General features: G+C 34.6%; 1 protein-coding gene across 1 annotated transcript; it reads left to right on the forward strand.

Annotated features, from left to right (window-relative positions):
* Positions 1-1,264: 1,264 nt before the first annotated feature.
* On the forward strand, positions 1,265-27,548 carry LOC102803133 (nose resistant to fluoxetine protein 6-like). Its single transcript, XM_085500514.1, has 15 exons — positions 1,265-1,563; positions 3,330-3,475; positions 7,497-7,584; positions 7,965-8,061; positions 8,831-9,027; positions 9,517-9,687; positions 12,393-12,486; positions 13,145-13,237; positions 14,038-14,206; positions 14,927-15,006; positions 15,544-15,669; positions 16,308-16,440; positions 17,279-17,465; positions 18,537-18,679; positions 26,003-27,548. Exons 1-15 carry the CDS (start codon positions 1,353-1,355, stop codon positions 26,159-26,161), a joined length of 2,094 nt encoding a protein of 697 aa, XP_085356640.1. The 5' UTR covers positions 1,265-1,352; the 3' UTR covers positions 26,162-27,548.
* Positions 27,549-27,951: the final 403 nt, after the last annotated feature.

A 27,951-nucleotide genomic window follows, 5' to 3' on the forward strand; every position in this document is an offset into this window, starting at 1 on the left:
CTTGGTATTTTCTATTTATATCCATATGGCGATAATCGTGGTTGGTTGGAACCATAGTCAACTGGCACACAAGTGATAATAAAATAAATGCGATATTTACTATATGGGGGCCACCATCACGATGACTGCACTGAAACTAAAGAGACAAGCTGTGAAACGCGTTTTTCAGATTCCTAAAAATCATGAAAAAATACCAATCTTTCACAGCCAAACTAATCTATCCGTTGGGGGTAATATTGAGCCAACCGCCAACAAAATTCGGCAGAATTCGATGTTTTTTGTGCGGTTTGACACTGAAAACTAATTTCTGTTTACATATTAGCAAATTCACTATGCGTGCCATGACCTACTAAAAAAGTACAAAATCAAGTTCACGAAACTATGCGATTCGTGACGACGCCCTCCCCGCCAACCCTGGAGAGTTTATAGAGAAAGTCAAACAATCACAGTCAATATTTGTAGCGTTACATTTGTTTTTATACTTTTACAACTTTACAAATTGTTTAGAATTTGGATCTCTAGGGACTTTAAAATAGTAAATTAATGTCCATTACACTGTCCATATAAAAATCACTGTAAATAAAAGCAAATAATTTCACATGCATCATTAAAGTGAACATAAAAACAATCTATGGTACATGTTTTCCCAGAATGCATGTGTCATAATGTGAGATTTTTTGCTCTACTATGCTGCTCACTGGAATACAAACACAAGTTACACGGCCTGTGAAAGTAATCACGATTCAAACTAAAAAAAACGAAGACTAAAAGTAAAGACTATGCGTATCATTTAGAAAACTACGATTTATATTTGTCTAGTATGATAAAGTCGGTTGTAAAATGAATCATTAATATAAAAGCATCGAGTGCACGCCGCCAACGACAGGAATAACAGTCCAGGCTCAAAGAATAAATTGGACAAAAACTTCTTTTGCAAAGTTGCATGCCATCCAATGGTAACTGACCGAATAATTTTCAGAACTACATTGTATTTAGTTACAAAAACACAATAAGAAACAAACAAAAAACGAACCAGAAGGTAAGATCTTGTGTCTTCCTGTTTCAATCAGTAGCTTGTGGGTGGATATTCGGAATCGACACAAAAGTTATTTCAATTTTTTTTTGTTAATTTGATTACCGGTAGATGATTCAAGGACGTGACTTTGAGCATCTATAAAGGTCGTCATGTGGTGGCGTGCTTTAAGTGGACGCCGATGACACCTCCCAATGAACCAAAGAAATGCTGAAAATAGTGACGTCAACTCGCGGCCGAGAATAATCGTGTTGTACTGCTCTGTATAAGTCTGGTAAAAACGCGTGCTAGGCGGTATTCAGGTTCACTACTGTACAAAATGGCGGTGCTGTCAGTAGCTACCTTGCTATGTTTGGCACTGTCTTGTCAATTCTTCCCTGTTAACTGCGTTATTCCACTTTCCTCCTTGATACGTATACACAACGGTCTGGCCGAGCATGTTCTTACCAACTCATCGAGTGACCCGGTTTCTGAGCAGTGTCTCCACGCTTTGGGCGATCTCTTTAATGACACAACCAAACTTATACCAAGTGAGTGTTAGTTTTTAGATGTCCTAGTTATTTGAATATTTATTGTTACTATGGACACCACTGGAGAACACAGACAATTTAAGGGTCGACCAATTGAAATCATGAGTGTGACCGGAATATTTGTCAACAAACAAAAAAATGCACAGGCTTATAGACACAGAAAAAAAAATGCATGCAAAACGTTAGGGGAAATAAATGTTTGCACAACTGTACAGATAAGATACACTGGTTACACTTTTCAAGCCACTCGATGAATTTCAAATGTTTGACCTCTTAGTCAACGAAAGTGTTAGGAAGATATTGTTTTGATTAACTGATTGAGTAGGTGTATATGTATTTTGTTTTATTTTATCATAATCAGGGGTAGGGTGATATACAAAAATACAAATATCAGGAGAACTAAAAATGCTTGTACATTGTAATTACATTTTAACAACAACTAAAATGTTATGCACACCCTCAAATTATGGAATATGCTGCATGTATGTTGCAACATTCTCAAACAATCGATCATGACAAACTGTTTATTTTATTCCTTATTTGTCTGTACTTTGTTAACTTATTTGACAGTGACATATTGTTAGTACATGTGACAATTGTGCATGGATGACTCATCAAATCTGTATGACCCAAAGGTCATAACATACCCGGTACCTGTATTTCTGTACAGTTTGGTTGAGATTTACCAACATTAGCTAATTAGCTTTATCTCAATTAGATTAAGATTTACAAATATTTGTTTTTAACTCAATCTTATAGCTACAAAGTTTATGAATAGTGTCAATGTATTTGACTGATAACAATAACTTGAAAGAACTTGGCTATGATTTGATCTTGCATTTAACCTGACCTCAAATCCCTGGATAAATAAACAAAAGGAATATATGTGCTTTTGTGGCCTCCATGAATTGTATATAGTCACAACTGTTGAACTGCAGAACAAAATACATTCAGTTTTCAGAGCTTTGTATAAATCTTTTTAATTTATTCTCATAACCTTTGACCCTTTGAATGTTAGAAGACGTTTGTTATCTTTTACAAATAAATATTTTTTTTCCATATTATTTCAACAAATTTGAATAAGAACTGTAGCCAATAGGAAATTAAATATACTTGATTGGAAATTGATGACGGAATTACAGAAAAACAAGGAAAAATGTCACATCAAAATTTGGGCAATAATAAATATAACATTTAAAGGGATATGAAACTGCCTTGTCAGTACAATTAGATTTGGTAAGTATTTCACATCTGTAACAATAGCCAAGACCAATTTTATTTAAACCATGATTTTTTTTATGAGAAATTGTTTAAAAATTAAAATAATGGCATGGTCTACAGAGAGAAAATCATCAAAATATTGGTTTTGTAAATCTTCATTGAATAAGATATTTTTTATGTTTTGCTGATTGATAACTTCCAATGATAAATATTTATATCAAACGCGGAAGAAAAAAAAGTTTGCTTGTAATTTATAAAAACTCTCAATTGAAAAATTAGAGTACCGTATTCGTTCTGTTAGACCTGTGTGGTTATTTGGTTTCATCATCTTTAGAAAGTTCTGTTTAGGCCAATAAAATGTCCAATAGTTTGAAAGTCGCTTGTGTTTGTAATACATCCTTGTGTTCCACCTTGATAATTGGTGACTGCCATCTTTGATTTTGTCCTAATTATTATCATGGTCTTTTCTTCAAGCTGGTATGAGTTTACTGCAAAATGACAAAATTTAATAGATTACTTAACTAAGCATTTACTTTTGTTTGTAGTTGTGGACTCTCTGGGAAAAGTGGGTGCTGGTATATTGGATGGTAACACAGCCTGGCTGGGATCATTTGAATTGTGTCGTAATATGACTGCAATGCAATATTGTTATACACAACTATACGCAGTAATACCAATGGGAAAGAAAAACGTGAGTGTGTCCCTAACTGATCAGTCTTGAATTTATTTCGGGGTACATGGTTTGCCTTCATAGGGGTTTGTGGGTAAACCTGTGTTTAGAAGGACTTACTGGCTTAAAATCTAATTTACTAATTAACTACTAATTAATTAAGCAAAAATACATTAAAATTGAAAGTTCAAATACTTTATTGATTTTATCATACACATTTATTTTGTGCATGTAATTTGCATAATTAGTTAAGCAGTTATTTTTGTGAATTTTGACAAAAAAAATTTCATCAACCAATCCAATTTGTCGTCAGTATGATAACTTTTGAGAGGTTTTGAAAAAACGATGCAATATATCAAAGTTTTACAGAAAATTTCATTCAATTTTGAGTTTCACAATTAAATTAAGACAAGAGAAAAGCCATGAGTAATACAGTAAATTTCATTCGATGGGAGTTAACGCATATCACATGATCAGCTTGTTGAACAAAATAATAACCACCGAGTAGATGTCGAGATCTCTGACCTTGGTGTAAGGTACAAATATTCAAGACCTTTGTTAGCTCCCATCAGCATTGTCTGCAACTCACTTAGCCTTTTTACCACCAGACTTTCTCACCTAAATTTTTCTGCATTTATTTCTTATATTCCTCAATATTTCCCTAAATGAACCCTAATTTTGGAGCCAACAGACAAAATTTAAGTAAATTTTCAGTTTTTACCCAAAAAAGTTGGCTATTTTTGTCCCAATCTTCTGAAGGAAAGCACAGACTATAAACAGGTCTATTTGGTGAATTTGTGATGAAAAGAGGGAACTGGTATTGAAATGGTTAAACCTTTGAATGGCATAATTTTTTCTGCCAACATTTGGATGCAACATTTCTTACATTAGTTTATTTTTCTATACATTTTGTTTTAATTTTAGATCAAACAGTTTGCTATAGTCCTTGACAAAAAAAATGGAAAAAAATATTTATTTAGCTTTATTTTGTGAAAGGTGACAAGTTAAAAACAGTTAACCCAACATATTATACTACATATGTGATACATATACTGTGAATATTTGTCTCATGTTTCTTGTTTTTGCCTTGCCTTTAAATAATATATTTAGAGAAATACTGTATTTGTCTAATTACAAACACATAAACCAAAAATTGTATTTTTTATATACTGGACCATTAAAATATGACTTTACTTCACCATAAACACACAGATGTCATTTAAGTCGGTTAAAAAAGCAAATACTGTACATATATACTCTGGCTCATAAAAAACACTCAACAAGTATAATTCATTTAGTTGAGGAAACTAAAAACAATAATACAAATTTTTTTTACATTCAAAAAAATATATAAACTTTAATATAAATATCAATTTCTCAAACTATAGTATTCTATAATTGAAAAAAAGCAGTAAACTTGTCATATGTATGAACTTGGTTTAATAGTAGCTCAGAATATATTATACACACTTTCTAATTACTATTAATGAGTTGGTTCAATGTCCAATCTGCAAGCACCTCATTTGTAAAGATGAGTGGGCGTTCATAGTTGCTATGCATGTGTGTACAATATGGGCATAGACAATGAGTTCATAGGCATTCACTATTGAATATTTATAAATTTTTATAAATATGTTTACAAAGAAAAGTACAGCTCTCTGTCTTTCACCTTATGTACATGTTATTTGTTAAAAACTAAGTTTATATTATCCATATTACGTGTATAGCCAATCTTTTATACTGTTATCCTGTTATCTTTGAATAAATGTGTAAATAGTTGTAACATTTTTCCCCTTTATTCAGCCAATCCAAATATGCACCACTTTAAAGCAATTACCATGACGACTAGACTCGCATGAGACCTGCACATAGTACTAAATTCCTGAGGTTGTGGATTGAGAGAGGGCGCTTTTCTGAAAATGTACTTTAGACAATAGATTCATATTTACTATTTGATTTCACATATTGTATTTGTTACAAGTGCTTATGTCAGATTATTATTCTATGGTCAAAATAAGTAATATTTTAATGATTTAGTACTGTGAATGTGAATATTGGATATGCACTTTTATTCAAGAAAGTACAGTAAATCATTCATAAAAGTTTGTGTATTATGAAAATACCTCAGATTACAGTAACATAATATAATTCAACTTATACAAAAGTTTGTGTATTATGAAAATACCTCAGATTACAGTAACATAATATAATTCAACTTTAGAAAAGTTTGTGTATTATGAAAATAACTCAGATTACAGTAACATAATATAATACAACTTGTACAAAAGTTTGTGTATTATGAAAATACAGTAGATTACAGTAACATAATATAATTCAACTTGTACAAAAGTTTGTGTATTATGAAAATACCTCAGATTAAAGTAACATAATATAATACAACTTGTACAAAAGTTTGTGTATTATGAAAATACCTCAGATTAAAGTAACATAATATAATACAACTTTAGAAAAGTTTGTGTATTATGAAAATACAGTAGATTACAGTAACATAATATAATTCAACTTGTACAAAAGTTTGTGTATTATGAAAATACCTCAGATTAAAGTAACATAATATAATACAACTTTAGAAAAGTTTGTGTATTATGAAAATACAGTAGATTACAATAACATAATATAATTCAACTTGTACAAAAGTTTGTGTATTATGAAAATACCTCAGATTAAAGTAACATAATATAATTCAACTTTAGAAAAGTTTGTGTATTATGAAAATAACTCAGATTACAGTAACATAATATAATACAACTTTAGAAAAGTTTGTGTATTATGAAAATACCTCAGATTACAGTAACATAATATAATTCAACTTTAGAAAAGTTTGTGTATTATGAAAATACAGTAGATTACAGTAACATAATATAATTCAACTTGTACAAAAGTTTGTGTATTATGAAAATACAGTAGATTACAGTAACATAATATAATTCAACTTTAGAAAAGTTTGTGTATTATGAAAATACAGTAGATTACAGTAACATAATATAATTCAACTTGTACAAAAGTTTGTGTATTATGAAAATACAGCAGATTACAGTAACATAATATAATTCAACTTGTACAAGAGTTTGTGTATTATGAAAATACCTCAGATTACAGTAACATAATATAATTCAATTTGTACAAAAGTTTGTGTATTATGAAAATACCTCAGATTACAGTAACATAATATAATTCAACTTGTACAAAAGTTTGTGTATTATGAAAATACAGTAGATTACAGTAACATAATATAATTCAATTTGTACAAAAGTTTGTGTATTATGAAAATACCTCAGATTACAGTAACATAATATAATTCAACTTGTACAAAAGTTTGTGTATTATGAAAATACCTCAGATTACAGTAACATAATATAATACAACTTGTACAAAAGTTTGTGTATTATGAAAATACCTCAGATTACAGTAACATAATATAATTCAACTTTAGAAAAGTTTGTGTATTATGAAAATACCTCAGATTACAGTAACATAATATAATTCAATTTGTACAAAAGTTTGTGTATTATGAAAATACCTCAGATTACAGTAACATAATATAATTCAACTTGTACAAAAGTTTGTGTATTATGAAAATACAGTAGATTACCGTAACATAATATAATTCAACTTGTACAAAAGTTTGTGTATTATGAAAATACAGTAGATTACAGTAACATAATATAATTCAACTTGTACAAATGTTTGTGTATTATGAAAATACAGTAGATTACAGTAACATAATATAATTCAACTTGTACAAAAGTTTGTGTATTATGAAAATACAGTAGATTACAGTAACATAATATAATTCAACTTGTACATAAGTTTGTGTATTATGAAAATACAGTAGATTACAGTAACATAATATAATACAACTTGTACAAAAGTTTGTGTATTATGAAAATACAGTAGATTACAGTAACATAATATAATTCAACTTTAGAAAAGTTTGTGTATTATGAAAATACAGTAGATTACAGTAACATAATTCAACTTGTACAAATTCATAATTATTATGTATATTTGGATTTACTAGACTATATTGCCCATTGAGTGGGGGCTGTGTATTGTTGATGAATGCAGTAGTCAAGATGTAGCTAATGGTATGCAACTATTTATCAATGGTAAGTAGTGGGTATTGTAACATATAGACTGCAATGTGCTTACAAGGGTGTGGCGGCATAGTCTGATTTTTAAATCACCTTGATGATATTTGTCAGACATTTCACCCTCACTCACTGATATTGTATTGAGTATTCTACGTGTTCCTAATATCTACCTCGATGACAAACTGCTTACATTTCTGAGTATAGTTGTTATTTAGGAGTGATACTGATCTGTAAATTAGTGAATATTTTTTTGGTTTATGTTTTTCATGTTTATTTATGTTGGAATAACATATACATATTGTAATTAAATTTGCGTGGTCTGCAATAATTGCTTTTATTTTAGATATTCAGAGCTAAAACTCAATTTACTCATATTGTTTCTATTGTTTTTGTAGCTACTTTAGGATTTGGAAAACTAATTGTTGATAGAGGATCTGTCTTCTGTGCTCAAGATCCGCCCAAACCATACAGTGCAGGGTTTTATTTTACAGTGTAAGTATAAAGGAATATCAATTGTATGCATTTTGTGAAGATCCCAATTTAAAGTTGCATGAATTGCAAGAGGATCAACTTTACATGAGAAAGTCTATGAAAGAACTGATGTGTTCATCTTTGAGTGTTCTTGAGTATTCATAAAGTCTGTATTTCATGTTTTGTTGTTTTAAATAGAACGATAATTTTGCCCTTCTCTATTGTATTCTGTTCGGTTGGTGAGAACAAATTTAAAGAACTTTGCAAATGAAACTCATCCTTGATTGGTTCTTTATTGTGAACCCATATCTTTTAAATTATTGATGTTCATTATTTTTTGAAAAGTAATTTATTCAATAATATGTAACATTAATTAAAATGTCTGGATTTTGGGACTTTTCTGGGAACTTAGCCTGTAACTATGTACCATTAATTAAAATGTCGGATTTTTGGTATTTTCTTTTCTGTTACATTCTGAAAAAATCAACACTTTGTTACATAAGTACTTTATTTGTATATACAGTAGTTGCTTCATTAGTAGTGCTTGTGCTTACTCATTTAAGATATCAGAAGTATTTCTGTGGTCAAAATAATTAATGCTTTGATGATTCAGTATACAACAATATTATTTTTGGTTTATATATACTTGCAAATGCATTTCTAATGAAGCAAATACAGTATACATTTTATCACCAAAATAATCTAAAAAGGGATCGGAATATAAAATAAACATTTTTTTCCAAAAATATAAATTCCATGCCAATTATTCATGAATATATTTTATTTTTAGATTTCTGTGTTGTTTATTAGCAACGCTTATGTTGATTGGTTGGTGTGTTGACATCTTTTTACGGATTTCAGCGCGTATAAAAGCGGGTCAACCTTTGATTACAAAAACTGAAGTGTATAATGAAGACAGCAACGATGACTATACACGATTACAGGACACACCAGTTGTTCACTTTGCTGCCCTCTCTCAGGATACTAGTAAGTATGATGTACATATAATTAGTGTTTTGATATATTGAGTGCATCCTCATCATTTTGACACGTATTGTATTTAATTTTAATTATTAAAGTGACTATAGTGGTGATTATCAGTCTTTTTTTCTCTGATATTTATTTGAAATAATATATTTCCTTAGTGTCAAATTATAACAGCTTTTGCTGAAATGTGGACACTGAAAGCATAGTATATACACGATATACCGATGTTGTACATTAAATTACTTGCAAGTGGAAAAAAATGGCCACTTGTTATGTCCTGGTCTCCAGAGGGCGCCATCTATTGAAATCCAGTTTTGCCAGGGTGAACCTCAGGGCTTATGGTACATGATGACAACTTTATCGGGCGTTGGGTGAAAAGTCAAATATGTCGCCATGTTGAAAAATGTTCAAAATCACAGCTATTGCCCAGATAGACGTTCAACCAATGCTTGTAAAAATTCTTGTTCAAAATTGTATTTTTTTTGGCAGATTTTATCCAAGAGTTTTTCCTGTGTTTTGCCTTTAACCGAAATATTGCCAGAGTGTTGGACACATCACAACCAGAAAAAGCAATCCGGTGTTTGCATGGGTTACGTGTTATCAGTATGACATGGGTTATATTAGGACATACATTCCTGTGGCACATGATGGTACCAATGGGTAAGTTTTCTAATGACTGGCACATGATGGTACCAATGGGTAAGTTTTGCAATGACTGGCACATGATGGTACCAATGGGTAAGTTTTCTAATGACTGGCACATGATGGTACCAATGGGTAAGTTTTGCAATGACTGGCACATGATGGTACCAATGGGTAAGTTTTGCAATGACTGGCACATGATGGTACCAATGGGTAAGTTTTGCAATGACTGGCATATGATGGTACCAAAGGGTAAGTTTTCCAATGACTGGCACATGATGGTACCAATGGGTAAGTTTTGCAATGACTGGCATATGATGGTACCAATGGGTAAGTTTTGCAATGACTGGCATATGATGGTTCCAAAGGGTAAGTTTTCCAATGACTGGCACATGATGGTACCAATGGGTAAGTTTTGCAATGACTGGCATATGATGGTACCAATGGGTAAGTTTTGCAATGACTGGCATATGATGGTACCAAAGGGTAAGTTTTCCAATGACTGGCACATGATGGTACCAATAGGTAAGTTTTCCAATGACTGGCACATGATGGTACCAATGGGTAAGTTTTGCAATGACTGGCATATGATGGTACCAATGGGTAAGTTTTGCAATGACTGGCATATGATGGTACCAAAGGGTAAGTTTTCCAATGACTGGCACATGATGGTACCAATGGGTAAGTTTTGCAATGACTGGCATATGATGGTACCAATGGGTAAGTTTTGCAATGACTGGCATATGATGGTACCAAAGGGTAAGTTTTCCAATGACTGGCATATGATGGTACCAATGGGCAAGTTTTCCAATGACTGGCACATGATGGTACCAATGGGTAAGTTTTCTAATGACTGGCACATGATGGTACCAATGGGTAAGTTTTGCAATGACTGGCACATGATGGTACCAATGGGTAAGTTTTCTAATGACTGGCACATGATGGTACCAATGGGTAAGTTTTGCAATGACTGGCACATGATGGTACCAATGGGTAAGTTTTGCAATGACTGGCACATGATGGTACCAATGGGTAAGTTTTGCAATGACTGGCACATGATGGTACCAATGGGTAAGTTTTCTAATGACTGGCACATGATGGTACCAATGGGTAAGTTTTCCAATGACTTGCACATGATGGTACCAATGGGTAAGTTTTGCAATGACTGGCATATGATGGTACCAATGGGTAAGTTTTGCAATGACTGGCACATGATGGTACCGATGGATAAGTTTTTCCAATGACTGGCACATGATGGTACCAATAGGTAAGTTTTGCAATGACTGTCACATGATGGTATCAATGGGCAAGTTTTGCAATGACTGGCACATGATGGTACCAATGGGTAAATTTTCCAATGACTGGCACATGATTTTACCAATGGATAAATTTTGCAATGACTGGCACATGTTGGTACCAATGGGTAAGTTTTGCAATGACTGGCATATGATGGTACCAATGGGTAAGTTTTGCAATGACTGGCACATGATGGTACCGATGGATAAGTTTTTCCAATGACTGGCACATGATGGTACCAATAGGTAAGTTTTGCAATGACTGTCACATGATGGTATCAATGGGGAAGTTTTGCAATGACTGGCACATGATGGTACCAATGGGTAAGTTTTCCAATGACTGGCACATGATTTTACCAATGGATAAATTTTGCAATGACTGGCACATGTTGGTACCAATGGGTAAGTTTTGCAATGACTGGCACATGATGGCACCAATGGGTAAGTTTTCCAATGACTGGCACATGATGGCTTCATTAAAGCCACTTATGCTTTCCCATAGTACAATGGGAACTCACTGACACATTCCCACATTACAATGGGAACTCATTGACACATTCCCACATTCGCACAATGTGAACCTATTGACACATTCCAACAATACAATGGGAACCCATTGACATATTCCAACAATATAATGAGAACTCATTGACACATTCCAACAATACAATGGGAACTCATTGACACATTTCTGCAATACAATGGGAACTCATTGTGACACATTCCCACAATACAATGGGAACCTATTGACATATTCCAACAATACAATGGGAATGCATTGACACTTTTCCACAATGCAATGGGAACTCATTTACACATTCCCACAATACAATGGGAACTCATTGACACAATTTCACAATACAATGGGAACTCATTTACTCATTCCCACAATACAATGGGAACTCATTGACATATTCCAACAATACAATGGAAATGCATTGACACATTTCCACAATGCAATGGGAACTCATTTACACATTCAAGCAATACAATGGGAACTCATTGGCATGTTCAAACAATACAATGGGAATGCATTGACACATTCCCACAATATGATGGAAAGTCTCTGCCAAATTCTCACAATACAATGGCAACTCACTGACTCATTAAAACAATACAATGGCAACTCACTGATTCATCAAAACAATACAATGGCAACTCACTGATTCATCAAAACAATACAATGGGAACTAACTGACTCATTAAAACAATACAGTGATCTCATAGCACATTCTCACAATAAAAAAACTTTTCAACAAAGCAATAATGACTTATTGTTCTAAAAATACAAAGAGAATTCATTCACTCAGTCCCACAATGCAATAGAATCTCATTCACACATTCCCACATAAAATAAAAAAACTCATAATAAGAACTTATTAACACATTAATTCTAATTATGAGTGCATTTACTTTCTATTCTTACAGATAATTTAGCAACAGGTTCCAAAGTTGCACAGGAACTCACGTTCCAAGCCATTTCAAATGCATTCTTTTCTGTGGATACATTTTTTTTTCTAAGGTAAGCTGTCATAGGTGTAGTTAATAAAAGCATTTTTTATGTCATGACAAATGGTGTATTGAAAAATATGATATTATAGTGGTATATTTTAAAATATGAATGTTTCATTTTAAAGTATGAGGTTATTACAAGTATACCGTAAAGTATGTTCGAAGACAGTATCGACTGACGTGCAGCATCTTTCCTTTCGAAGAATACATCATGGGAATGGCAAAATCCAAAACTTTTAGAACAGATTTAGCAAACTTTTTTGTGTGGAGTCCGCCCAAACTCTGGGGGCAGCCATGTTTGTTTTTATTATTAAAGGATGCTCATGTGCATAATCGCTCCATATTTGGAATTTGCATTTCCTAATATGGTAGGATGAAAATACCCAGTGCATTACCGCAAAATTACAGCACGCTGTAACTTATGGCATTACGGCAACAGATGTATAATAATTTGTATTATTAGTACAAGGTTTTTATATACTCATTATTTTTTACCCTACAAATCAAATATTATGAGCAGCACTCACAATGATGTAATCTTGATTCACTTAGATACTTGAGACAGTTTTTCCGCAGGTCTAGTGCCAAATATAGAGCCTTGCTTCAGTCATTTTAAATTTAAAGTAAGCATGTTATGATGTAAAATATATTATTTTGGTACATTGTAGTGGTCTATTGGTGGTGTATTTAGCAATGGATACCCTAGAGAAAACTGGTGGCAGGCTGCCTTGGTTTAAATTTTACTTTCATCGATATTGGAGGTAGGTATCTACGGTTACACAACTATTTTTAATTTTTATTTGCTTATGTGAATTTCATTGTTCTTTGAATATTGGAGGTAGGTATCTACGGTTACACAACTATTTTTAATTTTTATTTGCTTATGTGAATTTCATTGTTCTTTGAATATTGGAGGTAGGTATCTACGGTTACACAACTATTTTTAATTTTTATTTGCTTATGTGAATTTCATTGTTCTTTGAATATTGGAGGTAGGTATCTACGATTACACAACTATTTTTAATTTTTATTTGCTTATGTGAATTTCATTGTTCTTTGAATATTGGAGGTAGGTATCTACGATTACACAACTATTTTTAATTTTTATTTGCTTATGTGAATTTCATTGTTCTTTGAATATTGGAGGTAGGTATCTACGGTTACACAACTATTTTTAATTTTTATTTGCTTATGTGAATTTCATTGTTCTTTGAATATTGGAGGTAGGTATCTACGGTTACACAACTATTTTTAATTTTTATTTGCTTATGTGAATTTCATTGTTCTTTGAATATTGGAGGTAGGTATCTACGGTTACACAACTATTTTTAATTTTTATTTGCTTATGTGAATTTCATTGTTCTTTGAATATTGGAGGTAGGTATCTACGATTACACAACTATTTATAATTTTTATTTGCTTATGTGAATTTCATTGTTCTTTGAATATTGGAGGTAGGTATCTACGGTTACACAACTATTTTTAATTTTTATTTGCTTATGTGAATTTCATTGTTCTTTGAATATTGGTGGAAAGCTAATGCTATATTTTTCTTTCACAGATTAACCCCAACTGTTGCTATGGCAATACTTGTATGGATGTTTATTCTACCCTGGGTGGGACAAGGACCAATGTGGTTTAAAATGTTACCTAAACCCTATTGTGAGAAATACTGGTGGTCCACTTTGTTATATATCAATAACTTCTATCCAGATTCACTTACAGAAGAGGTAGTTTATTGATAATTTTTTTGTTTGGTGCAACATTTTTATGCATTTTTATATGATTCCTTTGTTAATTTTGATTCTAATGGAAATGTAATCCAATTCAAAATTTTAGAAAAATATGGAAAATGTTGTACATGTTATTCTATGCAAGGTAAAATAGGTCAAAGGTTAAAAGTAATGCATTGTAGCAAACTCCCTATACTTCATGCTGTGTAATATTCAGTATAACAAGTTTTTATTTTTTGGATAAATCTTTGCATTGTTTACATATCCAATGGTAACTTGAAGTTAACAACATAATGCTTTCAAATGAAAGATTCAACAGATACAGGATAATGCAACTTTTATTCCACTTTTCTTCAGTATATGTAGTCTGCCATCTTAATTTTTAGCAAAGGATTATGGGTAAAGTATGACATCATGTCATAGATGTACTGGTGCCAACCATACATATGGTTGTCATAGCAATTAAAATGAAAATATTCATTTTTACATTTTTCTACCATATCCTCAATTCTTATTAATGAGAGTGGCTTATACAGGTTATATATAACTACTGAAAAAGGACAAAAATGTGTCATTCTACTTTTAAAATAACTATTTTTATTAATTTAATTATTTCAGCAATATATCTTCACTTGTACAGCATTCTAATATTGATCAATATAGTTATACTTTTACTAATTCACACGACAGACAACATTCTTAATTTTATCTTGACAGTGTTTAGGTTGGACATGGTATTTATCTAACGATTGGCAGTTTTATGTAATTTCTCCAATTATATTAATACCACTGTACAGGTATGTATATTTGTTTAAAAAGATGATATGTTTCCATGACTACTTGATATCAGGGTAATGATGGTGACAAATGAAGAATGCATGTGAGTTGTCCAATCACAGTATCTCAATGATTCATAAGATAAAGTAAATTTGATAACCGTGGTGATACATGTAGATCTCATTCTGTGCGAGTTTCATGTTCATGTCAATTAAACTTTTGGCATAGAACACATCCTGCTTGCTTACAAAGACTCGTTTGTAGAAACCGAAGTAAATTTGGCCAAAGTTTTAATACATGGTCTTGGAATATGTGAGGATACTAAAAACAACCAAGATGTACACTAATCAATAAATTCCAAAACACCATTAAAATATATGCCACAAATTCATCTATCATGTGTTTCCAACATAAGCATTATTAAAAATATCACTTAATTAATAATTTTTAACAAGAACAAAGGAAGGCATTTAAGTCATTATATTTTTGAAAATTTGTATTCTGTTTATTTGCATTGTATGATGATTGTGCATGTCTGGTTATATTATTCTCTGTAGATCTAGGAAGGTGGGATTTATAATCTTGTCATGTATACTGACAGCAAGTTTTATAGTTACTGGTACTCTAATTGGTGTCTATGATTTGAATATAATTGCTCTTGGAGACACACCAGACAGTTTGGAGTAAGTATGGATGGATACCATTCAAACCTTATGTGTATCATAATAGGTAGTGTGTCAGCACAGTGTTATGAAAATTGCTGGTTTCAATCCAAATCAGTTCTGCCACTTGCATGTCTTACATTAATCAATTCTACTTGGCACACATAATATTTATAAAGGGAAACCTGGAATTAAAATCTAAAATGAGCCACCAGTGATTTCACCACGTATCTCCCAGTGATTTCACCAACTAGCCCCAGTGATTTCACCACATAGCCACCAGTGATTTCACCACATAGCTACCAGTGATTTCGCCACATAGCCACCAGTGATTTCACCATAGAGCCACCAGTGATTTCACCACATAGTCACCAGTGATTTCACAACATAGCCACCAGTGATTTCACCATAAAGCCACCAGTGATTTCACCACATAGTCGCCAGTGATTTCACCACATAGCCACCAGTGATTTCCCCTTGTATATTAAGCTTCTGGACTGAAGTAATTCATACCTATGTATGAACTTGTGCACTGTTGCTCTTTTGTTATCTTGTATTATAACATGTCAAGTCTGCTCATGTACTCTGACCAGACATTAACCTGTAGCAGTTTTATTACACTATGACAACTCTCATTATAATTCGCCATTGCTTGACAGGACTGGACCGAATTTCACAAATTCTGTATATATCAAACCATACTGTCGTATTGCTCCATATTTGGTTGGCATGGCAATGGGATATGTACTGCAAAGATTAAGAAGTAAAAAACTGAAAGTGACAGTGTCACCAGTAAGTATATAATTCATTGTGTCCATGTGGTTGTAGACCCTGTTTGATGTCACTTTTAATCAGTTATTATCATATTTACTTGTTTTCTTATGCTGTGTTTATCAGATAAGAGTATTATTACTTTTCTGAATATAATATACACATAATCTTTGCTCTGAAACCATGTCTATAAATATTCTAGCAAGATTATTAATGGCACAGGCAACCATTTAAGCCCCAGTCTTCACCATGTTGTGTGTTTTACAGTTTTCTCAGTTTATGCAAGTAATTTAGCTGACCATCCATTTATCAGATTTGGTATCTGACAGATTTGATCTTTGTAAGGGACGACGTCAAAAGATCGATGTCGGATAAAAAACTTATTTGCTTTAGTTTGGGGGTGGGGGGTTTGACCTCAAAAAGTTGCCATCCTACGAAAACAATTTAAACGATTTTTAAGTAAAAAAAATCTTGGAGTATTTGTAGTTCGTTTTTTTTTCTATCCAATCATGGACAGAAATAACCGAAAAGGAAAAAAAACATCCACGACGAGAAAATGGTTTGGTTCGAGTGTAAATATGTGCGTCAAATGAGGTGCATTTGTAAAGTCTTTTTACACCCACCCGCCAACCAACTGCTATGCAATACTACTGTCCGATTATCAATTTGTATTGAATGGTGAATGTATTCTGACGCCATGACCAATATTTATCAATTAAGTTTCAGTGGGGGGTGAGGGGGTTTGGAAAAAAAATAAAGAAATTAAGTTTTTTATCCGACATCGATCTTTTGATGTCGTCCCTAACTAATCAAATTTGCTTTTGCATTCACAATATATATCTATTATTCTATTCATTAGATGGTAGCTGCTATTGGTTGGTGCCTAGCAACCATTGTAGCACTGTCCTGTGTGTATGGTTTATACAGCACAGCACATGGACATGTGTTGTCTACCGCTGAGAATGTCATATATGGAACATTTAGTAGATTTGCTTGGTCTCTTACACTGTCATGGGTTGTGTTTGCTTGCAGATATGGAATAGGAGGTCAGCTTTTTTTATTATATCATAGTGAATATTTAAAAAAATTGAGTGAAACTTTAATACTTTAATCATGAATATTGTTTCTTGGACTCTCTCATGTTTAATTTGAAGCGATAAAATTACCTAAATTATCTTTGAGTTACAGTAAATAATAGTAATCTATTACATCCTTAGGAATACAATTTATATCAGCTCATAACAGTAAAAATGTAGTAATACAACAGTCAGTAAATTAAATAAAACATAAATAAAAAAATTTGTATAACAATAGCCAATATTTTTTTGAAAAAATCTATTTTTTACTAATTTCAAACAAGGTATGCACATACAGTTATATGTCAACTTTTTAGTGCCTGAAAACAGGGACTACTGTAAAATCTGTATTAGAAACCGTGGCTTCTATTAAAATGGTCCAATGCAATAGACAGGATGTGGCTTCTATTAAAATGGTCCAATGCAATAGACAGGATGTGGCTTCTATTAGAGCACCTACACATAAGGAGAAAAGATGAATTTTTGGTTCTCAATTATTCTAAAAGAATGGGGCGATTCTATTAGGGATGCTGCTACTAATACAGATTTTACGGTAGTAGTTTTACCTCTGTGCATCCATTCATATGTGCATCATTCTCCCTGTATTTCAGACACACATACGTCATACATAGTGTCATGCATTCACACATGCATTTATCTTGTAATCTAATTCCGAAAAGTTGAATTGCAGCCATTTTTCTGCCTTTCCAGAACTAGCGCTCACTCGTGCATATGCAAATTTTGTTCAAACTTGCTACATACATAGAACATCATGGTACTTTGAAGCACATCTTTTTTTTTACGGATCTGAATTAAAATGGCTGATTGGTGCCCATTTCATTTAAAAAAATGATTTTCTGGTGCTTTATCTCTGACATGCCAGGGCTGATTTAATTCAAACTTTACCCATACAAACAAATTGCATCATGTCACATTGTATCACATTACATTGCCTCAGTTTGCATCGTGTCCAATTGTATTGCATTTCATTGAATTACAGTGTTACTATTAAAATTGTATAAATTACTGTCACTTCCACAGGTGCTGTTGAAGACTTCTTGTCTCATAGTTTTTGGATTCCATTAAGTAGACTGACTTTCTGTGCTTATTTACTTCATCCAATGATACTGGACATTTTAGTATTTGCGTTTGCCACACCACTGCATTTTACTATCAATATATTGGTAAGTATGGCATTTGTTATTAGTACCACATACGTGTACTTCCAAGATAATAGATTGGCATTCGATGGTGCATATTGCTGATATTACGACTATGTGGTGAAACCACTGCATGGTGACTACCTGGTATGTGGTGATATACTTGATATGTGTTACCGGTAATACTATAATACTACCTTTTACATGGACTAGTATGAACCACAAGCTCAGGGTGAGTGGATAAGACAACCCATGTCGACACAAGCACAAACCAGCTCTATGAACAAGTGATATCAAGTGATAACCGTTTTATCACATGACTAACTTCAAGTTTATATATTGTATATGTCACTGATATGACATGTCACCCGTATAACATGGAATGTGTCGCTTGATGTATATTGTTAGTATGACATGAATGTTGTTAATATGACATTTATGTTGTTAATATGACATGAATGTTGTGAAAATGACATGAATATTCACTACGTTCAATTACCCACCATAGACTCCGGTCAGTCAAAATGACTATTTTGAACTGTAGGCATTAATCAGTGATTTTGCCGGTGACGGAGAGATAGAATCTAGGTCAGGGGAAGCCCCGTGACCCCAAGATTCTCTTTCCCTTACGTCTTTGCAGTTAGTGTGTCTGTCTGTGTGTGTGTCTGTGTCTGTGTGTGTGGGTGTGTGTGTGTGTGTGTGTGTGTGTGTGTGTGTGTGTGTATATGTGTGTGTATGTGTGTATGTGTGTCCGTCTGTTCCACCGATATCTCAAGAACCATACATTGATTTTTGATGAAACTTGGTGCATAGATGCTCTGGGCCAATGCGCAGATTTGATTAGGTTTTGGTAAAAATCCATGCATATTAATTACCTAATTTGCATGATAATTCGCTGATTTTTAGCTGTTCCATGACTGTTCCACTGATATCTAAAGAACCACTCATTCTATTTTGATGAAACTTGGCACACAGATGCTCCAAACTAATGCGCAGATTTGATTAGTTTTGGGTAAAAATCTGTGCAATATTAATTACCTAATTTGCATAATGATTAATCAATTTTCGGCTTTTCCACTGATGTCTCAAGTACTAATCATCACATTTCAATAAAACTTGGTACATAGATGTCATAGGATACTGCACAAACCTGATAGTTTTTAGGGTAATATCAGTACATATTAATTACCTAATTTGCATAATTAATTAATTTTCAGCTTTTGATATTTCAAGTAGTAATCATCACATTTCAATAAAACTTGGTACATAGATATCATAGGACACTGCACAGACCTGATAGTTTTTAAGGTAATATCAGTGGATATTAATTACCTAATTTACATAATTATTTAATTTTCCGCTTTTGATATTTCAAGTAGTAATTTTCACATTTCAATGACACTTGGTACATAGATGTCATAGGACACTGCACAGACCTGATAGTTTTTAGGGTAATATGAGTACATATTAATTACCTAATTTGCATAATTAATTAATTTTCGGCTTTTGGTATTTCAGATAGTAATCATCACATTTCAATGCAATTTGGTACATAGATATCATAGGACACTGCACAGACACGGGAGTTCTTTCTAAGCTTTCTTTGATTTCCCTCATGCATGTCATCTTTTATTTGCAATGTATTTAGCAATGTATGGATGTAATGACAGCACCAGGGCTCGCTGCCGTTTTTCCTTTTGGTCTCCTCGCGTTTCGAGTCGACTGTGCAGTGGTTATATTCAGAATTTACCAGCATAGAACCCGCATCTGAGATACGACAAAATTCGAGGTTTTTGCGTGAAGGTGTGTGTTTTTCTGAGGCCTGAGATTTTCTTTCAGAGCCATCAAAATCTACCGGTTGTACCGGGACGTCGAGTAGGAGGCCCGTTGGTGGAGGTACCGATATTTTTCTCAGCCTCCCCCTGCTGATCGGAGGGCATCCTCAGTCTGTTTTTTCAGGCGGTGGTTTACCTGATTTTACCGGCTGCAGCGAGGCTGTGCCCCTGGATGCTTTCTTCCTGTGGGGCCTGTTGCAGGTCCCCTTGTGGACCCTTCCTTGCACGGCGCCGGGTTTGCTTCCGAGTTGAGGGCTTTGGTCGAGGGACTGTCAGGGCAATTGCTTCCCTGGCAGGCCGGGTAGATCAGACGCAGTCTGAGCGAGCTGTCTCTGTCTCCACGAGCGTCGGGATTCGGGATCAGACCCCATAGTGGGGGATAAGACCAAAACGCTCCCAACCGGATCCCAAGGCTCCTTCCCCAGACCCCGGTACCACGAATTTGGCAAACCAGGCAAAGGGGGACAGCGTTCCATAGGCGTTCTTACCAATTGAAGACAACCCATCCAGCCCTGAGGGCAGAGTTGCTTGAGCGCATTCTTGTGCGCACCCAGGACTCTGGAGACCTTGGAGGCAGAACGCACCAGCCTCCTAGACTGGGCGACATTTTTACTGGTGGGCCACCGCACATCTACGTGCGACACCCCCTAGTGTCACCTGGCTCACTTGGCCGGGGCCACTACTGTGCTACGAGGCACGGCCTTAGACGCACATGTTTTCGCCGACAAGCTGAGTAGGGGTACGTCCCCACCTCAGTGACGCAGACTGGACATTCTCCACCCTCTTTGTCCAGGGAATGGTGGGTACAGTCTCGGAGCTTCGGAGTGCAATGAACCAGAGGGTTCAGATCGAATCCGCTAGCCAGTTGGCCCTGCCTAGGGCAAGCGGAGGGCACCCCAAGCACAGAAAACCCGCTAGTTCACCGGGCACTGGAGAAAACTTCGTCAGGTGCACACCTGCATATTATCATTGGTCACACCCAATTGGCCAAGCAAGGCCTAGTTTCCACTTCTGTTGGAAATGCTAGTCGAAACACCAGCAGTGCTTCCGGACTTACCGGACCTGCCGTCCCAACCAGACGGCGCACTACCAACGAGCCCAGCAGGTATCACTTACACGCATAGAGGCTCTCAGTAGACCTGCACATACGAAAGCCTTATCTGAGCGGGCTGCCAACATTCTGGCCAGGGCGAACAGGGATTCCACCAACGCGGCCTACATTTCTAGGCTGCGAGCATACACCGATTGGTGTAGCGGAAGGGAGATTGATCCATACCATCCCTCTATTGGCCAGGTAGTACTTTTTTGACGAAGTGGGTTTGTCATACGCAGCGATCATTGGCTACAGGTCGGCCTTGCCCCCCACCACTCAAAATGTACGGGAACAAGACTAGCCGATTGTCCTATTATTAGGAGACTATTTACTGTTTTTCAGACTCCAAGACCCCATACAAGGGAGCCGGCCAACTGGGACTTGTCGGTTGTGTTGTCTGCTCTAAGCAGACCGCCCTTTGAGCCGCTCCGATCAGCACCACTCAAATTTTTGATGTGGAAAATAGTCTTCCTACTGGCCCTCGCCTCAGGTAGGCGTCAGCCAGAGCTGGGGGCATTGTCCTTCGCAGATGATGTACCGCCGTTATGGCCAATCAAGTTGTGCTAAAGACACAAATCGGGTTTCTCGCCTAGAACCAAATCCGAGGACACGATCCACACCCGATCGTCACCCCCCCGGCTGTCAAATTTTGTCTGCCCGGAGGGTCTGGAGGAATTGCTTCTCTACCCGGTTTGAGCACAGAATTGCCACCAAACCGTACTAAGGATTTGGAACGGGGTGCCAGGCACATATCTTTGTGTTATGGCCCAGGCAGGCAGGATAAGCCGGCCTCCCCAACTTCCATTACCAGGTGGTTTACTGCGACTGTACTTCCTCAACACAGAGCTTGCAGAGACACCAAGTACGAGCGCATGAGGTCTGTGCGATTGCTAACTCGCTAGTGCTAGCGTCAGGCGCCCCCCTCGAGCACACATGGAGGGCAGGCTTCTGGAGAACGCAGAACGTCTTTATCAACTACCACCTAAGAGACACCGAATCCATTGAAAAGGGTCTCTCTAGGCTGGGTCCCGTTGTAGCGGGTCAGTCTTGGTTTGCTGACCCAGCCTGAACGACCGCTAGGGTACCTGCGCATAGGCAATAAGTCAGTCCGGCATTTTATGCAGACAGATTTCTCTACCATCAGCACTCCCCTGGAAGCTCCCAGGTCCCACTTTGCTGCCTATGACTTCATGCAGAACTGTTTCAGTCTTTACTTCCAAAGCTTACTACCCCACAGAATTGGGTTGGGGTCTGGCTTTCTCGGGCACACCGAACCCTGTCACCGTAGCAGCATTTTGACTTCTTGCTCTGGGGACAGCACAGGCAAGGTAAGACACCACCTATTTTTGGGTCTTAACTAGGGTGTTGAGTGATTTTTGTAGAGTGTTTCATTCCGGACTGGGAAAAGACTTTTCATCACTTTTCTGTTTGCTCAGAAAACCCGCTACCTATCGGCGTCTGACTCTGCCTACAGTTCAAAATAGTCATTTTGACTGACCGGAGTCTATGGTGGGTAATTGAACGTAGTGAATTTAGGCGAGGGTTCTCTTAACCCGCCTATTCACATAGTTCATAGACTCTGGGTCCCCCCAACCACCCCACTTTTTCCGTAGCATTGGTCCTCGATGCGGAGAGAAAGGAACCAGAGTGATTTGTACAGCCATCTATGGCGCTGCCATATGGCCTCGGTCACGTAGTTCGTGACGTAAGGGAAAGAGAATCTTTCGGTCACAGGGCTTCCCCTGACCTAGATTCTATCCCTCCATCACCGGCAGAATCGCTGATTGATGCCTACAGTTCAAATGTCAATTATCAATGTAACCATGGATAATGAAAAAAATCAAGGTAACAGTTTCCATATAGATATTCTGGATAATCCTATTTCACAGCTTGAAATTCACAATGCAATTAACAAGTTAAAAAATGGCAAAGCCCCGGGTATTGATAAAATTACAAATGAAATGATTAAGACAGGCAGGAACACACTAATAAAATCATTAGATAAACTTTTTAATTTGATATTAGCTAGTGGCCAATACCCTAACACCTGGGACCTAGGGATCATCACCCCAATTTTCAAAAAAGGCGACTCTACAGACCCTGGTAATTACAGGGGGATAACTCTCCTCAACACTTTAAGCAAATTGTTTACATCCATTCTCAAACAGCGTTTAAGCAACTATCTCTTGGAAAAAAATTTAATAATCAAAGAGCAGATAGGATTCATGCCAAAATTTGGGACCCGCGATCACATTTTTGTGTTAAAACAGTTGCTAACAAAATATACTACCAATGGAAAGTACCTGTTTTCATGCTTTATCGATTTCAAAAAGGCCTTTGACTCCATCTGGCATGTGGGTCTTTTACACAAGCTCAGAAACAATGGAGTCACTGGTAAATTTTATAATATTATTAAAGCAATCTATACAAACTCTACTGGATGTGTGAAGGTTAAAAACGGCTTGACCAATACTTTCCCAATTGAGAAAGGCATCAGACAGGGCGATGGTCTAAGTCCGCTGCTTTTTAATATATACTTAAATGATATTAAAAGTCATATAAATGCATCAAACATTGACCCACCAACTTTATTAAATAACCAACTTCCATGTTTACTTTATGCAGATGACTTGCTTCTCCTTTCAGAAACCAATACAGGTCTTCAGAATGTGATTAATTCCCTGCAATTATACTGCCACAAATGGAAGTTGGAGATCAACATTAAAAAATCTAAAACAATCATATTTAACAAAGCAGGTAGACGCCTAGACAAATATAAATTTTTTATAAACCAGGATGTACTAGAAAGAGTGAAATCATACACCTACCTTGGCATAAATTTAAATACAACAAGGAAATTAGAAAAAGCCCAGATAGACCTAAAAAACAAAACTCTTAAGGCCTGCTTCAAAATGAATCAGCTATTATTTTCGGCAACTTGTACACCACTCAGAATTCATTTGAAGATGTTTGACGCAATAGTTAGACCAATTCTCTTATACTGCACTGAAATATGGTCTAGTGATATTATTGCCCACACAAAACAGCTTTGGAATTTGTCAACACCCATGGAAAAACTCCATACCAAATTCTGCAAGTTTTTATTAAAGGTGAACAGCAGAGCCTCAAACTTGCCATGTTTAATTGAATTAGGGAGGTACCCTCTTACAATACAGGGTACAAAACAATTGTTAAAATATTGGATGAGGGTTCAGGAAATGCCTGAAAATACATTAGTATGTGGAGCATACAAGCTTGGTATTAAGATGCATGATTCTGGTACTAAAAACTGGGTATCTGGTGTGAAAAAGATTTTGGAAAACCTAAATTTAAGTAATATCTGGAAAGATGGGCAAATTAAATACAGCAATGCTACTATTGAAGACATCACAGAAAAACTTAAAATGCAATTCCAGAAAAAAAGTAAAAAATGCATGTTTGATGATGATAAGGGCGTGCATCACAAAAACAAATTGAGAACATACAGAGAAATAAAAACTGATTTTTCTTTTGAGAAATACCTCCAAATAATTAAAAATCCACTATATCGTGCTGCAATGACTAAACTTAGAATAAGTGCCCACCGTTTACAGATTGAATCAGGCAGATACAAAAACATCTCCATCTCTGATAGAATATGCCCTGTCTGTGATCTTGGAGAAATTGAAGATGAGAAACATTTCCTTTTCACGTGCCAGCTATATGATAAAGAAAAAACCAGCCTTTTTACTAAACATAAAATGCATGGAGAGACATTAATAAACATATTAAATAATAAAAACGATCACATAATTAAAGACATTTCAAAACACATTTATACTTGCTTTATGCTTAGGGAGCAAAAAATCAAACAATAACTTCAGTACCAGCTGCCTCAAAAAAAAACCCCACAAAACACAGATTTACATTTATTTACATTATATTACAATTATTCATTTATCTCTTATTGTGAGATGTGTATTTATTTCATTCATTTACTGTATTTTTAGTATTTCCTTTTATTTTCATTTTTTTATTATTACATGTTTTTGACTTTATTGTACTTTTTGTCAAGATCTCAAATGGGATACGATAGCAATAAAGAATTACGTACTTACTTACTTCAAAATAACCGGAGTCTATGGTGGGTATGAACTATGTGAATAAGCGGGTTCGGAGAACCCTCGCCTAAGTTATTAATATGACATGTATGTTGTTAATATGACATGTCAATATGACATGAATGTTGCTAATATACCATGAATGTTGTTAAAATTACATGAATGTTGTTAATATTACATGAATGTTGTTAAAATGACACAAATGTTGTTAATATGACACAAATGTTGTTAATATGACATTTATAACTTAAATAAAAGTCATTTATATCATACACCAGTTTTGTTTTCTAAACATTTATTTTATGTTATTTGATTATAGAGCTTTCATTTTGTTGGTGTGACTGTGATGTCTTATGGTGCCGCATTGCTTCTGTCCATGTCTGTGGAGTACCCTTGTGGAAATTTAGAGAAACTATTAGAACGACACCTGACATGCTGTAGAGGCAAGACACAAGACACTGGGTCTATACAGAACTAATGTTACACAAGATTTACTTTCATTCCAATAATAAAGCTGCATTGATTCCTGTATTATGGATCACAGTTTTAGTAATTGTTTTTTAATGTATTTTATGACAATTTTTATATGAAATTTGAAAAAATTAAGAAGTTAAATATTCTGTGCAATTAATATATGACCTCATCATGTAATTTTTTTCTGAATTCTTTTATGGGATATAATTGATATGGCTGCAAGATCGTTTTGTGGCAGTACAATTGTTTTCAAAAACTGAGACTATTTTAAATGGAAATTTATGAAATATTTAGTTTTCAGTAGCTATGGAAGCCATTTGATAACTCACATTACCCATGAGTCTGCTTTTTTAATTACATCTTTTTTACATGCAACATTGAGTTACATGAATATCGTAACTACAGTCTGGTAATCATTCATTCATTATTGTCAAGTTAGGGAACTTTTATGATAGTTCATAGGCCAGTGACCTTTATGGAATAGTTCAGCATCTGAAAATTGTTAATTAAGGTACTTCGCTACCATTAAAACATAAACAAAATTTCGAGCTGCTATTTCGAAACATTTTCCATAGGATTCCACATTATCCATAACACTACAAACCAAACAAAATTTTGATATATGATAGAATGTTTCTGCCATGGAAACCAATTGTAAACTAAAAAATTAATTATTGATCAATTTTCGGGTTTGTTTTGTGGAAAACTTAGTTTGATGACCATATATTTTTTATTTCGGAATTTTGAACATTACAGTAACCCAAATCCCTCTTCCTTGATTTAGAGAATTTCTGAATATTTTTTTAAATTGTATCAAACTACTTTACTATTGCTACTTGATCATCATTTTAAATTCATAAAATTGTTATGTTTATTTAAAAACATTTTTATGCCTTTTTGAAAGCATTTGTATGATTTTGCATTTGTGCAAATAATGGAGCTAGTGAATTATAAACGTACTTGAATGTTAATGGTAAAGTTATGATGTGAATGTGTTTTTTTTTAATATCCTTATATGGCTGGAATGAAGTAGATTGTAGATTGATGAAATACTAATTTTTCACAACAATTTTTGTTTTTTAAAAAGAGAATTAACTATGTTTCTGAATGTAAACCTAAAACACCAGGTTTTGAATGAATACATTCAAATATCATCCTAATTGGCTGAAGGTCGAAGGTCATCACATCCCTTTGTGTTTCATGGAGGCTCCACACATTCAACAATCTCAGGGTTGTTATATTTTGTGATTTTAAAAGAATAAATTTCAATCATGAAACTGGTATGTATCTGAGGAATATTAAAATTTAGTGATTTGCTAGTAATATATGTATATATTCTTATTGGATTTTCTTTGTTTTCAAATAAGACCAACTTGTTGCCATTACAGATACATTACAGATTTCTGGCATTTATGCATTGTTGTATGTGTTCAATGAAGCAAATGATTTATCTTGTAATAATATCCTTGGTAATGTATCTCAGAATCCCATACTGGGTTTCAAAACCAACTCATGGAGAGATTGCACAGTCTGATACACATTTGCAAACCTACCAATAAAATCTTTACAGAAAACATGATGTCAGAAAATCAATATAAGCACTCCTATGAACTGGGTGCCAAACTTTGACAAGATCTGAAGCCAATAGAAAATCTATTTAGTCCAAATTAATCAAATACATAATAAATACATAAAAAGCAAAATGTTGCATCCACATTTTGAAAAGAAAATTGTACTAAAACATATGTATTCTGTATTTGACAAACAGTTCATTTGACAAATGAAAATTCATGG

Source organism: Saccoglossus kowalevskii, chromosome 6 (assembly GCF_978046115.1).
Source record: "Saccoglossus kowalevskii chromosome 6, keSacKowa6.1, whole genome shotgun sequence".
Lineage (NCBI taxonomy): Eukaryota > Metazoa > Hemichordata > Enteropneusta > Harrimaniidae > Saccoglossus > Saccoglossus kowalevskii.